Below are 14,825 nucleotides of genomic sequence, written 5' to 3'. Positions count from 1 at the left end.
GCGTGGCATGAAGGGCTTGCCCCCACCCTCCTACGCATTGTAACCCGGCCACCTGAATTTATGGCTTTAAAAGTCACTTGATGACTTAGGTCTAAGGTGATGCCTCGCTGATTATTATTTCATAATTTGGCACGAGTTGGGATCGAACCCGGTTCCTCTTGCTGCGAGGCGAAAGTGTTATCCGCTCCGCCACAACCCCTTTATTTTATTTTATTTTAATTTTATTTTCCGGAAAAATTTCCGAATTGCGGAGAAAAATTTAAGCATAAATTACTTTTTACGATTTTTTAATGTTTTTTTTTAAACTTTTTATCGATGTAAAATGTCTAATATCAGTAAACATACTTCAAAAAATTTATAGTGTCACATTGTAAATCAGTTTAAACTAGTCTAGATGTTTAGTTTTACTTTCAGATTCGAAAAAATGAGGCGAAAATTCCGCTTTATTTAAATTTGCAAACAATATATTAGACTAATCATAGAATTACACCTTTTATTATTTTTTTCCGAAAAATACGGGAAATTTTCCGACTTACAACAATATTTTTATGTCACAGTGTATGCTTTTTCAGTCACTGAAAAATAAAATACTGTGAGAAAATCTTCTGTTATCACAAAATGTTTGTGATGGTGTAAAAAAATGTTGGCATTAAATACCTTGGTACATTCCAAGCTATCTCTTATTAATTTAGGGCCTCTCTCCTCCTTCGAGCCGCGCTTTCTTTCGCATCCGGCCAAGAATCGTAGAAAGATGATTTTATTTTCGTTTCTTCACTTTTCTTCTTCGGTGTATATGTCGATTCCTTTACTGGCGTATTTCTTTATTCAGGAGTAACCCCTCCGTTTCTCATCTCACTGATGTTTGCGCAGTGTATTTTCCCAACCTTTTTTCATCATCTAGTCCTCCGTAATTAGTGAAATATATTTTATTTGGTAAAAACGATTTGCTCGAAATAAGACGTAGCGTTTGTGGTCTTTAGTTTGTTTTAAGAATCGTCCTTCGAAACGTAAGAAAAAAAAGCTTTAATTCGGATTAAAAATAATTACTCGGCGTTTGGTTCAATTTTACTTCAGAAAACTCCGAAATTAGTTACGCGAGAAATACGCCTTGCTCTCAAAGGATGTACGATCGTCGTATTTCTAAGATTTAATATCAGGGTAGTATACGCTAATATAACCAAAAGTGGAATTATGTAAACGGACAGACAGCTTGCGAAATATCATTAGCCACTCTCAAAACCGTGTCTGCGGCGCAATTTTTTTGTTTGAAAAGGAGCAATCGGAAAAGAATGCTATATTGAGGTGGATTGTGTTTTGAAGGTGTCTTTTTTTAAATGTATATTCGGTACGCCGAAAGGAAGTTTTTTGTCTTTGCTCTGGCGGGAGGAAATGAAAGTTTCTTAATTTAGCTTCTCCTCCGCAATTCCCCCTTCTTCTGTGCCCCCCCATCCACCTCGTCGCTCTCCGCCGCCGCTGCCTTTGTTTTCTGTTTGTGACGACTCCCCCCTCCACGCTCCATCACTTTCCAACATTCATCCATCGATCCGGACATTTTTCTGCCATACCTCATATCGGCAGCGGAACAAAGTCATTCTTTCCTTTCTCTGGTTTTTAATTGTTATTTAGCGCCTCCCCTTTGTAACGATATTTTTCTTGACTTGTAGCGACATCTATTCGTGAACCGGGAAAAATTGTTCGAAATTATCGTACCTTTAATTTTCCGCGAACAAACGTAGAGCTTAATAGGCCAAAAATAGGTCAAGCGCCTGTAGAAGTGTTCCAACGCCCTTGCACCGAAACTATACTCGTAAGCCAACCTTTTCCCCTACCACGAGATTGTTGAGGGTTTAACTAAATTCAATAATAATAAAATATGCAGTGTTTTATCCGAATATAATGTTTTATTTATAAGTCATACGAATAAACAGTATTTTTTTTATTATGATAGCCTGGCTTAAACGGCGATATAAAGTGCATTTGAGATAATTGTGACCCATATTTCAAATTCTGAAAGGCACAAACACAGTCGCTTCGAAATGTTACATTCGCTGGCATGGATCCATACGCTATTTACCGAAAAAAAATAGCTCGTTAGTCTGTAGAGAGAGAGACACTTTTCAAATACCTTGTATATCGTTTTTGGAGGGAGTACAGAGGGAAAGCAAACAAAAGCGGACGAACCGGGACTCTATCTCTACCGCAGTGCTAAAACACCGTAACTTGGAAATTTGCCGAAAATTAAGGTGATTATATTTGCAATTATTTCATATCATTCATCGAAATGTAGAAGTAGGGTAATGAACTTGATTTAACGTCTTATTATATAGTAAAATGCATTTGAATTACAATTTTTGACGTTTTAAGTAACAAGAACGTGAAACAACTCTAACCGATACTATTTACAAATCGTGATTAATTAAATGAAAATAAATCACAGACCATAATTCGTAAGTTTCCTAAACCTCAACAGTTTCAATTTCTTCAAAACTATCAATTTTGAGATAAGGGATTTTGGCACTGAGATCGGTGGTATACGCTTTTAGCGACGAAGTTTCGACACGCGCGCGTATGGGGCGGGGGGGAGGATGGTATTGGTTTATTGTCGTTTGCTAAAAACTGGCGAAATGCGAACTTGCGGATGGATCCGATCCGTCGTTGTCTCCCGAAGCGATGGCTGCAGCGTACCAAAGAGCGAGAGAGTTGAAAATGCGGAAAACTCGGTGGCTCGAAAACTATGGGAAAACAGAGACGGAAATCCCTAAATGCGCTCGTCAGTTTTTCTCCCGCGCTGCAGCTCGATTTGTTTGCGTTTCACGTTTACGTTTATAAAACCATATAAAATACTTTATATAAGGGCGACAGTATTTCTGTTTCTTACTCCTCCACTCTTTCCTCCGCCGAAACGGGAGACGATGGAAGGGGAGGAGAATGAATAGATGATGCTGAAAGTCAGAGAAGGGACGCAACGTTTCTGTTGTTTCCCGTCATCACCCGCTACTTCTACAGATGATATCGAGGGTATCAGGTCGTTTTCGTTTCTGCGCGCGATCGCCGCGAATTTCAAAGTTCACTCGCTACTTCGGACTACCTCACGGTTGAAGGGACTATGAACTTGGTTATATATTCTAGATGGAAAGATTCAGTTACTTTTATAGTGCGTGTATTATTTATATACGCGTGTTTTTCAATCGACGCCGTGTATTTATTTAAACGAAACTTCTCATAAGTTTTAAAAGTCATAAAATCTCTACCGATCCGCCGCGTAGACTTATAATAATACTAGCAATGGCAGATTAGACTTTATTTCAGTTATTTAACTAGTATATTTGACTAAGGTAATATATTTAGATTCAATTCTAGTAAATATTTACCAATCTTTATTAAATTAGTAGGCTTTATTATTGAATACCAAAAGTCGTATCGCGTTTTTATTTTTGACGGGGAAAAAACTGATTACAGTACCCCAAGGTTTAGTAATAGTTTGATATGTTTATTTACCGACTTTATTCGTACCACCCTGAATCATAATTTAAATTATGCCATTTCAAATTGGTTTATTGTTAATGGTAATTGAAATTTTATAATGGACTACCAAAAAAGAATAACAAAAAAAACTTTAGTCAATAATTAGTTCTACTGTCAGTAATTTTATACATTTCCATATTTGAGGGAATGTACGTATAAGTTACTCCGTTTCTATCTTATGCCGATGTGACGCCTTATGGCCAATGAAGGTTAGACGTTCTCTCGAGAAAACCATTTTTCCCGCCCCTCGTTTTTAGTCGCGACTTTAAAACATAGAAGCGGCGAGTGGAGGGAGGGGTATTCAGTCTACTGGATAGTCTCGCGGATAAATTGGACTTAGTTACAGGGACGAAAGAACTCCGTCGAAAGGGTCAGTGTAAACTGAATTTGAAGGGAAAAATACACTCCGCGTGTATGAGGGGAAGACGACGTTCGAGGGGGGATGGCTGGAGCGCTGGAACTCGGAAGATGACGGAATCGCACGTGCCAGTCGTCACTGTGATTGGAAGAAACGTTTTTTACTCGCGCTCCGAGTAGCCTCCTCGCCCCTGTGCTCTAAGCATCCTTTCCATTCCGGGCGTTTATTTCGGGGGAAAAAGAAATCGTGTGTAATACGAATAGGGGGTGGCGGGCGCTCTCTGAAAAAAATGTAAAGCGAATAAAGTACCCAAGGGGGGGGGGGGTGATGGGGGTTGAAGGCGGATGGAAGCATTTATTATTGTCAAGGCGAGTCATGAATTTCATAACAGGGGTGTAACCTCCTCCCCCCGATTCTTCTTTTTGGTCCTTTCCCGCCAACAGAAGTTGAGAAAGTGACTGGTCTGGACTGTTAAAGACCTTTTGTCGAAAAACTTTGGCTGGATGGAAAAAAATATATATGGAGGGGGGGGGGTGAATAGGCAGAAAGGGGGGAGGCTAAAGGGAGCGGAGATTTTTCCAGGTTATGTATACAGTGAGCGCCACCCCGTGTGATATTTTTTGCCGTAATTCTGCCATGGAAAAAGAATCGGCAATCAGACTAAAGGCATAAGATGGGTGCTTTCGGGGGGGGGGGGGAGTGACGGAGTTGGCCGTGGAAGAGTGACTATGGTTGAATATTGGGAGGGGGGCGTGAAAGAGGACTTTTTTATTTTTAAGGTTGCTGGATGTTGCAAGGACAGGGACGGGGGCGGGGGTGTATTTGGACGTGGAGAAATGGGAGAATGGGGTGGGACGTCTTAAAGATGATAATGGGGTGGACGCCACGCTCTCCTTTTTTTCATCTTTGGGGTATATACCCCCGGTAGGGCACATCCCCTGGACCATGGAGATAGCGAAAAAATCGCATTTCTCCCAAATATCACCCATCAGTAGCTTCCTCCCCGTCTATTTCGGGTCATTCTAAGTTTGCAGCTCGCCTTCCCGCGTATATTGAATATGTATGGTTGACTTCGGAGCCATCCGCTTCTGACCTCGAAAGTTTTATATAGCGGGGAATAGCCCCTGGTCAAGTCGGAATCTCCCGCCAGAGGGGGTGGTATTTTAACCAAGGGTCATTTGTCAGGCTTCGGTTTTCCCCCTCCGCGGACTATTTTCCATCTTCTCTATTCCTGTGGCATCCTTCTGGGGTCTGCTTGTTCCCGCTCCGATATTATATGCCCAGTTTGGACACTAGGGGGCGGGGACGACGCCGCGGCTATCGCGCGGGAGGGAGAAGACGATATATAGGCGTTGCATAAATACCGCGCCTCGTATTATGTCGCTGGTAACGAGGTCACGTAACGTATATCGGTCCGCAAAAAGTGTAGTAGACGCGTTTTAAATCCGCGTACGCCACCCCTACCGCCCTCTACCCGCGGATGCCGGAAAATATAAAAGTTTTCTTTTTGCCGATAATGCTGTCCAAATAATACAAAGAGCTTTTTTTTATCCCTCTCCGTAAGGCGGAAAAATATTTTCCAAAATAAAGATATTCCGCGGCGTTGTTGGGAGGCGCGGGATGTTGGCGTCAGAATTGGATGAAATCAGTTCGGCATCTTTTTCCGCTTCGACTTTTGGAAGTCTATTAAAGGAGTTATATTTTTTCTCGCCGTTTCATTTCCTTTTTACCGTATAGACCGTTCGTTTATTCCTTACAATTTTTTTCACGTTCGCTTTATTTGTAGTCGGAAGTTTTGCATATTTGGTAAATTCCATAACAGCAATTTATCCCCTGAGGATCCGGTGGCGCCGCGTATGGATTTCCTTTCCTTATTTTTATAGCCAAATATGTGGCTTCTTTTCTAAGGGTGTTCGCTGTGGGGTCTCGATTTTAAAATCTTCGCCTCGCTCGATCGTACGCGCTTTAGTGGTGGCGCGATATACGCGTTGTGTTGCGTATAACTTTTTTCTTTCCTTCTTTTTGGCCAGATTAAGTGCGTGGAAAATATTTTGGAGTCACCATTAACGTTTATAGACTCTTTTAAAAGCTTATTGAGGGAAAGGTATCGGATAGGTTGCGTTCGCGCTTGCATTCTACCACTTTATCGACGATTTTTTCTTAAATACTTTGCGCGTTTATAAGGCGTTGGAATTAGTTAAAATTAGCTGATTTAGCCCATACCCCAATTAATTGTAAAACCTGAATCTGCAAATAAAAATTGATTTTGATTTGTAAACATTGTTGCAAGGTAAATTAAAAGTTGTTGATTTTAAGAATAATTTATGCATATGATAGACGATTAAAATATTTTTATTCTTAATTTTATTTACAATTTTAAAATAGATTAAAATATATTTTTGTTCTTAATTTTATTTACAATTATAAAATAGATTAAAATATTTTTATTCTTAAATTTATTGACAATTTGTAAATATATTAAAATATATTTTATTCTGAATTTTATTGAGAATTTTAAAATAGATTAAAATATATTTTTATTCTTAATTTTGTTGACAATTTTAAAAGATAATAAAATATATTTTTATTCTTAATTTTATTGACAATTTTGAAATAGATTAAAATATTTTATTTATATATTGAATAATAAAGGATATTGAATATTTTTAGTATTTATTTTATTTAGTAATGGATATGTTTTAATCTTGTCCACTGATTATTTAACTCTTAATAAATTACCATCCCACTTCTGAATCTATACAACAAAGTCTAGACGGATTTTTTTTTTCAATAAAATCCATGTGTCAGGCAATCCAGTGCGAACTTGTCTAAACAAAATAATTCCTATATCGCTATTTTCGATTTTTTTATCCTCCTTTATTTCGCTCCCCCCCCCCCCCACACTGTATTGAATTGTGGATAGAAACGAGGCTGAGAGGGGGAGGGGAGGAAAAAAAGAAGGGATGCCTATCTCTGGCTCTCCATTAAAAGGCAATTTTCCAGGTCCGTTGTGTTCTTTTAACGCTCGGAAAGCCGCGAATGAGATGCGGATGCTCCCGCCGCCAACAGTCCTTTCTCCGCAAAGCCGGCCTCAGCTTCTCCCAACTGATGCTGTTAAACGCTGGCGGATAGAGAGGGGAGAAGGCGACCGACTCAGACTGACTTTTGAGGGGGGTGGCGATGCGAGGGGAGAAAGGAGAGAGGGGGGCGGGAGGGGGATAGTCAGAGGCTGAGCGATGGACCCGATGCGCCGAGTCGACACTCGGATGCGTTTAAAAGTCCGAAGAAACGCCTCTCAAACACCGGCACAAACTTCCTTTCCCCGGCACCCCTCTGCGCCCCCCCCCCTCTTCGTAGTCCCATAAACAGAAAATGGCCTGAGGTGGGTAAATGTCGCCTCAGGTACGCTTTTAGAGACATCAACCCATTCTATGTATTAATTTAAGCCGAGGGGCGAATCACTCCGTTGATTATTAGGACAACCTCGTTTGATTAAATCTGCTTAAATTAAATCGTTATTAATTTTTAAATCTTTATTATGAGTACATTCGATTCAAGATAGAATTTCAAGAGGGATCCGTCATATAATTTTATAATAATCTTAATTTAATCTTTAGCTTTCTTCTATTCATATTGAAAATGGGTGTCCGAAGACATTTCTAAGTGAAACAGATAATCACACCTCTAATAAACCTGCTTTCTCAAAATAAAATCAAAATAAATTTATATATTTTAATTAGAAAAGGTTTGTTGGTAAAATTAGAAATAATAAGTGAGGCCAGAAGTGTATAAGAATCTTAGGAGATAAGTATCCATATCGGTATACGCTGATAGGATTGTTCTATTTGTTTTATATAATATTTGTAATTAAGTTGATATCCTTAAACCTTGCAGAATTTGCCCCAGTTAAGGTTACAAGTAATCTGGATAAATTTCAAATAACTATAAATATTACACATGATGGCCATGGTAAATTATAATGTTTTACAATTTCAATAAGTCTGATGGCTAAAAATATTTTAAATTAAAAATATTCAATTAAAAACGGAGATTTTGGACCATGGTCCTTCCTTAGTGTCAAATGAAGTATCAGACTTTTATTTTAAATTGTAAACCAAATTTCACATAGTTTTAGGCGATTTGAAATAGTTCACTGGATGAAAAGAGGTTTTCACTGACATTTTTAATCGAAATTTTATATTTAAAATTATCTGAATAATAAATAATATAAGTAGGTATAAATTTAACATTTGCAGCGAATTTTAAATGACAATATTACCTTTGTAATATATTTCAATAAAACGTATTCAATAAAAGTTCTCGAGTATGAACACGAAAACAATGCGAATCCTTCTGGGGGAGAAACGGAAAAACTCCTGATGGAAAAAAAATCCACTTCCGATATAAATGAAAAATAATTATACCTTGATTGAAGGTAAGCTTTTACGCCCCCCTCGCCTCACCATTTTCGTCTTTTGTACTTCCCCGTCCGCTAATTCGTCGATGGAAGCTGACTTGATCCCTCGATAAATAACCCCAGCCTTCGTTAATAGAACGGAAAAAACTCCCAATCTAAAAAAATCTAAGCAGACGAAAAAGTGGTAAGTTCGCCGCTAGGCTTCGCTAAAGTCTTTAACACGTTCCTCTTGTTCTCCTCGTTAGGAATTAGGGTTAAAAAGGGTTGAAAATAGTTCTTAGCTAAATAGCGTGCTTTCGCTCTATACACGCGCGTTTAGGATGAAATCCCGCTCGTTTTTTCTCTTTACCCGTAAACTTTACCCCCGCCTATAGCTTCCTCTAAAGTATTAGCTAAGCTCTCGAAACAAACTCGCGCGTATACCGGGCATGGTTAGAGTCATTTGGCGGGACGGGTTTTTGGGCGCGGTAATTAGAGACAGATTAGCGCGGGAGATGGCGGCTAAAAAAATCCCTGTTCTTTTCTATATAGACTGGCGGCTCGGATAAAAAAAATACTCCCTTTTCGGCATAGCCCGAGCTTTGGGTGGGGGATTGACGTAACGTTAAAAGAGAGAGGGTAAAAAACATCTCTCCTTATAGGTGCAAAACGCGCGGGGATGAGAGGAAACGCAAATGGTCGCGTAATGTGACCACTGGGACTCTTCTTCTCCGGCCCAACCAGCCCAGCTTCCCTGGCGACTGGGAGGATGGAAAAGCTACGCGTCCCGATTCGCCTTTCGGAATGAAGACAATCGCGAGCCTGTTCTGGGAAGAAAGTGGGGATTAGGTTATTAAGGGCCTCTCAATTAATGAAAGGACTATATACGCTCTATTTACGGGATCGAATTTTTCGTAGGTTTTGGCCGATGTACTCGTTAAAACTTTTATACTTCATTTAAAAAGAAATTGGACTATCGGTATTTAACCCTTGAATAATAGATGTTTAATATCTCTGAATTATAAGTCGCCTTTTTATTTAAACATAACGTACTCTTTGCGCAATAATAGATGTTTAATATTTCTGAATTATAAGTTATAAACATAATATAACGTAAATTAAATTTACTCTAGGTCAAAGTCGGTGAAAAAATTAGCAATTCTAAGGTAAATTTTTCCGCGAATTAATTACTGGAGATGGGTCCGTAAATTTCAACCTTCGATCCATTTATTTTCTTAGAAAATCAGGCGTCCGTTTAAAATGTGGATAGTAAATTTAAAAAATGCGGATAGTAGTAAATTTTAAATTTCACTTTTGCGATTTTTATCACGTTCCCGGGTAGAGGATTTCAGCGGCGAACCCGGTTTCGAAAAATTTGACATTCAACGTAGAACCGTCATTTTTGAAGGATATCCTTCCAACACGTCATGCCGTTTTTTACAACCATGCTACACTGATTGGGCGGTCTCTCGACCAATCAGGTAGGCCGAGCCCCTTTTTAAAAAGGTTTCGTCGAATATCGACGTTCAAAAAAAAAGCTCCCTCTTTGCGGATTCCCCTTCACTTCGACCCCCCTCCCAGATCCCCTTTACTCTCTGGGATCGCTAGGAATACTGGTAGAAAAAAACCCCCCTTCTACTCTATATAGTACCCCTTCTTTGGAGAAAAGTGCCCTATCTTGGGAGAAAGTAGGCCTAAAAAGAGTGTGCCGAGGGATGAAAAAAAAAAGGGGGAAAGAGCCAGTTGGGCTTCGCTTTTTTTCTGGCCAACCTCGACCGAATGAATATTCGGGTGTCACTTATAGGAAGCCACAACTTTTTTTCGGCCTGGTCAGTTTCAGCAAGCGCGCGTGGAGTACCTCTCCGGGAATTTTGGGCAATTTTTGAACGCTTCGTTCTCGGATGGTTCCGCGCCAAGTGACGTTGCGACTGCTTCTCGCGTCGAACGTGGTTCGCGAATGCTTCGTGTGACGGGTTAATTAGTTTTTTTGCTTAGAAAATGAGGCCGCAAAGCGAGTTGAACGGTATGGGTCACGCGTCGCCCACGGCTCCTCCCGCCAGGGAATCGGTCATTCACGAGACGCACACGGCCGCGTCCAAGCAAAGACTGGTGCCATCGTGCCAGAATGGCGAGGTGGCGTATCGCGACCAATTATTAAATAGTGACCGCTGTGACCAACGCGTTCGTGACTCGTTGAACTCCGAATTGTTCTGTGATTCGGTCAAATCGTCCGACGATCTGGATTCCGAAATGGGACGTCTTTCGCAACTCCATTCGCTGTACAACGGCGACTCGTCCTTCTACACGGACGAAGGAAACTTCGACGGCCTTGATCTTGCCAAGGGCGAATTCGCCGGCTACGATTTTCAATTCGTAAGACGACACGTATGTTCTACGCGTATTTTGATAGTGTAGACTCGAGGGAGATAGTTATTGTTAGCGTAGGCTTATTTTGGTATATTTTGAAATGCTTAATTGGCCGATTCACTAACATTAAACCCGTTCGTAGTTATTATATAATTCGATTATTTTACTGAAAAATTATTCTTAAGAAGCCTTTTTTTTTTGAGAATACAACGCGGGGTTGCCACAGTACCTGGAAAGCCTGGAATTCCTGGAAAAGTCAGGGAATTTGAATATGGGTCTAAAAGTCAGGGAAAAGTCAGGGAATTTGAATATGGGTCTAAAAGTCAGGGAAAAGTCAGGGAATTTTAAAAAATCTAAAAATCAGAAAAATTTCAGGGAATTTCATTTTGGTTGCAAATAGGAAATTATAGGCTAAAAAAATTTACACAAAATAAGTCAAGGAAAATCTCCGAAGATGGTCAGTGAAAACCTGGATAAGTCAGAATTTGAATATGGGTCTAAATGTCAGGGAAAAGTAAGGGAATTTTAAAAAATAGTCTACAAATCAGGGAAATGTCAGAGAATTTAATATTGGGTGCAAATAGAAACCTTCACTAAATTAAATGTAAAAAAAAGACACACAATAAGTCAGGGAATCTGATTTTGAAAAACCTGTGGCAGCCCTGCAACGTAACCCACAGTAAAATTTATAAATCGCGCTTGGAACGTGTTGAGCCGTTTTACGCTAAATTATACTCTAATCCCATAAAATAAGATATTTATAATTTCTCTGACACAATAAAAACGCGTAAAAATCGCGCGCGTCGTCGTTAGCTCGGCTCAAAAATGGCCTAGGCTTGGCCTTCTATTTTTAGCCATTTTGGCAAGATCTCTAAACAAGCGTTGTTTACAACCTACGTTCGTAGCAGTAGTCCGTCATAAAGAGAGAGGCGGGGGGGGGGGGGGCTTCGCTTCATCCCGCCCGCCGCTTCTGTTACCGATAATAACCTACGAGCTATACGCCAATACGCGTAGGTAGTAAAAGCATGAGGGGGGATTTTTAAGGGCCCACAGCGATGGCCTTCTTCAGCGTCCGAGGGGATTGAGTATCCCTGGATTCCGGCCCCCTTGTTTTCGAGATGGACCGAAATGCCCTCGCGTAAAAGGGGTCTCTTTTTTGGGATGCTATTTTTAGATCGTCGAACCCCCAAAAGCAACGTGTGGCGGAGGTCGGGTACGGGCTTTTGGAATGTTAGCTAAATAACGGTTGAGGGTATCTTTACCCCCCCCCCCCTCCTCCCTAAGCCAAGGCGCCCCCCCCCCCCTTATTTTCGTGGCGTTCTGTTATTACTACTTTTTAGAGCAGTTGCTCGCGACTGGTAAAATCAGCGTTGCTTTTTATTTAGCGTCGTTTTTTGGCAGGCTCTGTGTATGTGTGCGTGGTCCTGTCCCGGAATATTCTGTTTACCCTTCCTGTCGACCTGTAGCTTTGTCGACCCCCGCCACCGGACCGCGAAAACATCGCGACTTTACTCCGTAACAAACTTCCACTTCAATGTTCGGTGACGTGGGATCGTCTTCAGCTGCCTCGGGTTTCTAAATTTAGAAAACAACTTTTCGTTCCCCTTCCTCCCCCCGTATGCATCTTCTTCCGCTCTTTGCTATAGCTCTCTCTCTCTCTCTTTTTGTAAGAAGATGGGGATGAAGGTACGCTAGGATCGAGGCTGTTTGCCAGTGTTCCTTGAAAAGAATGTCTATGCTTACGCTGAAGTAAATGTAAACAGATACAAAAACGTGCTCTTTATCAAGAAGTATGGTTCTTCTCTCTGGCTTCTAGCACGAAGAAGCAAATGCCAGAAATTATACGCTACTTTTCGAAGAGACAGTCCTAAAGAAATCATTCTTGAAATTGCGCAAACCTTTCAGTGACTAAGTGTGCGCAACCGTGTTTATATTTAAACATACCTAGATTAAAATAGATTACATAGAGAGGCTAAAAATGAGAACTACATCTAAGGAATACGTCGATAATATCGGCCTAACGCGATTTATTTTAAGCTTAAATGCCTAGGATTTCTTTTGCCTGTTTTCCTTTAAGTTATCTTCCCGCCGCGCAAATATCCTGGTGGTAGACCAACCGCGTAACACGTTGGCCTACCACCAGGATATTTGCGCGGCGGGAAGTAAACTTAAGGGAAAATAGGCAGAAGATATCCTAGGCCTTTAAACGAGTCTATAGTTTTACACTGTTAGGCTTAAAAATATCTTCCATAAGCCTGATGACACTCTACGTATCTTTTTAGCCTAATTTGACCGATTTCAAAATTTCGTTATTTTTTGCTTATTTATCCTTTTTCATACCCTAACATGGCGACGTATTTAAAGGGACTCCAAAGTTCGGTGGCAAAAAAAAAAGAAAATTGAGCATGCTTTGCATTCCCCCCAACCCCTCACTCGGCCTTGGCAGAGGCGGGCAGAGTCAACCGTAAATTTCGCACTTTACTGACTTAACACACATTTTGCCACCGAACTTTGGAGCCCCTTTAAAAACGAAAACTGAATTTTGAGATATACAGAATTCTTTTTCAGCTTTATCATCGCGATATCTCAAATTTTGCAAAACAAAATGAGAAATAAATATTTATTTCAAGATAAAGATATGTTTAAATTATCACTAATTGAGTTTGTTACGAACAGTATGTGTTTGTATAGGGGTGAGACAGTATTCCATCCTCTTTTGACAGTATTTTAACGTGTAAGTGTACTCCCCGTTTGTTTCCCACAGATTCATTACGCATCAAAACAAGAGTTCGACGCTCTTGGGGACGATGCCCCGCCGCGGGGCACTACCAGATACGGAAGGTGGTGGCACGGTCGAAACCCCATCACCCTTTTTGGGTATATTCCTCATTGGGAGAACGGTCGAAGGGCAACCGCCTCCCACCCTTTAAAGGGGTCCCTGTCCCGGAGACGCCAAACCACGCTTTGGGTGAACGGTATCTTTCGTTGCGGCCGCGCATTCCTGGGCATCTGTTAGTTGGGGTGACTGTCCGATACGCGGCGAAACAAAGTAGACGCTCATGACTGCCTCGCAAATTGAAAATCCGGCCCGTCGTCCAAAAAACCTAAAACCTCTTTCGCCCACTCCGGAAACGGGATGCGGATTCCCTCGCCGAACGGATTTCGCTCATTTATCTCAACTGTCCGACGTGGACGAAACAACAATCGTTAAGAGGTTGAATTTGAGCTTCTTCTCAAAATCCTATTTATTTACGATTTCCATTTTACGCCCCTGAAACTTTTCTTTCGCGTCTAGGTCGGGATTCCCTGGCCTTTACCTACTGAGCGGCCCTATTAAGCTCAGTCAGTCAGGGCGTTGCGTCAGCGAGCCTGTTTCCCCCTTGGCGACAGGGTCCCCCCCCCCCCCACCCCGCGGGCCTACTAGTTTACCAATCAGCATCTCGACGGCGCCCCGTAAGCGATAAAAATTCATTGGTGGCCTAAGACGATACAAAATCCGAGGAAGGAAAGTAAATATAGCAAAACCTTTTGTTCTTACCCCCCTGGCCCCTTCGCTTTCTTAGTAATGGGTCAAGGAGTGGGTGGCCGAGGAGGATTCGAATAATCTTCCCTTTTAATACGCGACGAAACCCGCGTCTGTTGCTATGGAGCTCCTTTTGTCTAGCTCCAATTTTCACTTCCGCGCTCTTTTCCCCTACACGGATCCCGTTCGCATCAATCTCAATTATTATTCCGTTCAAAGGCATTTTTAGATAATGGGCAAAAACTTAGGCTTATAGATATGTAAGAGTTATAACTCTGAGATAATTAAAAAAAAATGGGATACCTCTTAAAATCTCCCTTTAAATCCAATAAAGATCTCGTTTGGTTTTGTATCTTTTGGGACCCTATTTTAAAAAATTTGTTTCCTTATTTACCGTATTTTTATCTTGTAAAGTCCCTTCTGACCTAATTATTTTCAAATTTCGGTGTGAGACCCGAAGTATTATTTTGATACTAGTGAGAATGAAAATATTGAATGTTATAATTTTTTTGTTATAATAAAATATAAACTATTACGTGGAATTAATTACTGAAATTAAAATAATGATGCTTATACGCGTAGAAAAAAGTAAAATATAAGCCAAAGAGATTTCGCGAACATTTAAGTGAGATCAGAACTTCAACTCCGTTGAATGG

At 40.7% G+C, this 14,825-nt stretch overlaps 1 protein-coding gene across 10 annotated transcripts in view; it reads left to right on the top strand.

Moving 5' to 3' along the window:
- The window catches only part of LOC149942900 (uncharacterized), a 250,460-nt gene that overhangs the window by 186,608 nt on the left and 49,027 nt on the right, over positions 1-14,825 (top strand). For 3 of the 10 annotated variants that reach the window (XM_090179898.1, XM_090179896.1, XM_090179894.1), the window contains exon 1: positions 10,159-10,664. The exons of 3 other annotated variants lie outside the window; for them this stretch is intronic. In XM_090179898.1, coding sequence (XP_090036024.1) covers positions 10,278-10,664 — 387 coding nt within the window. In that variant the 5' untranslated portion in view covers positions 10,159-10,277. Of the gene's footprint in view, positions 1-10,154; positions 10,665-14,825 lie in introns of those variants that run through there. 4 more of the 10 variants (XM_090179903.1, XM_090179902.1, XM_090179897.1 and 1 more) reach the window with 2 other exon arrangements.

This window comes from Leiobunum rupestre, chromosome 6 (assembly GCF_980474605.1).
Source record: "Leiobunum rupestre chromosome 6, qqLeiRupe1.1.hap1, whole genome shotgun sequence".
In the NCBI taxonomy this organism is placed as follows: domain Eukaryota; kingdom Metazoa; phylum Arthropoda; class Arachnida; order Opiliones; family Sclerosomatidae; genus Leiobunum; species Leiobunum rupestre.
The sequence above is the reverse complement of the archived record's forward strand: the minus strand, read 5'-3'. Positions and strand labels throughout refer to the sequence as shown.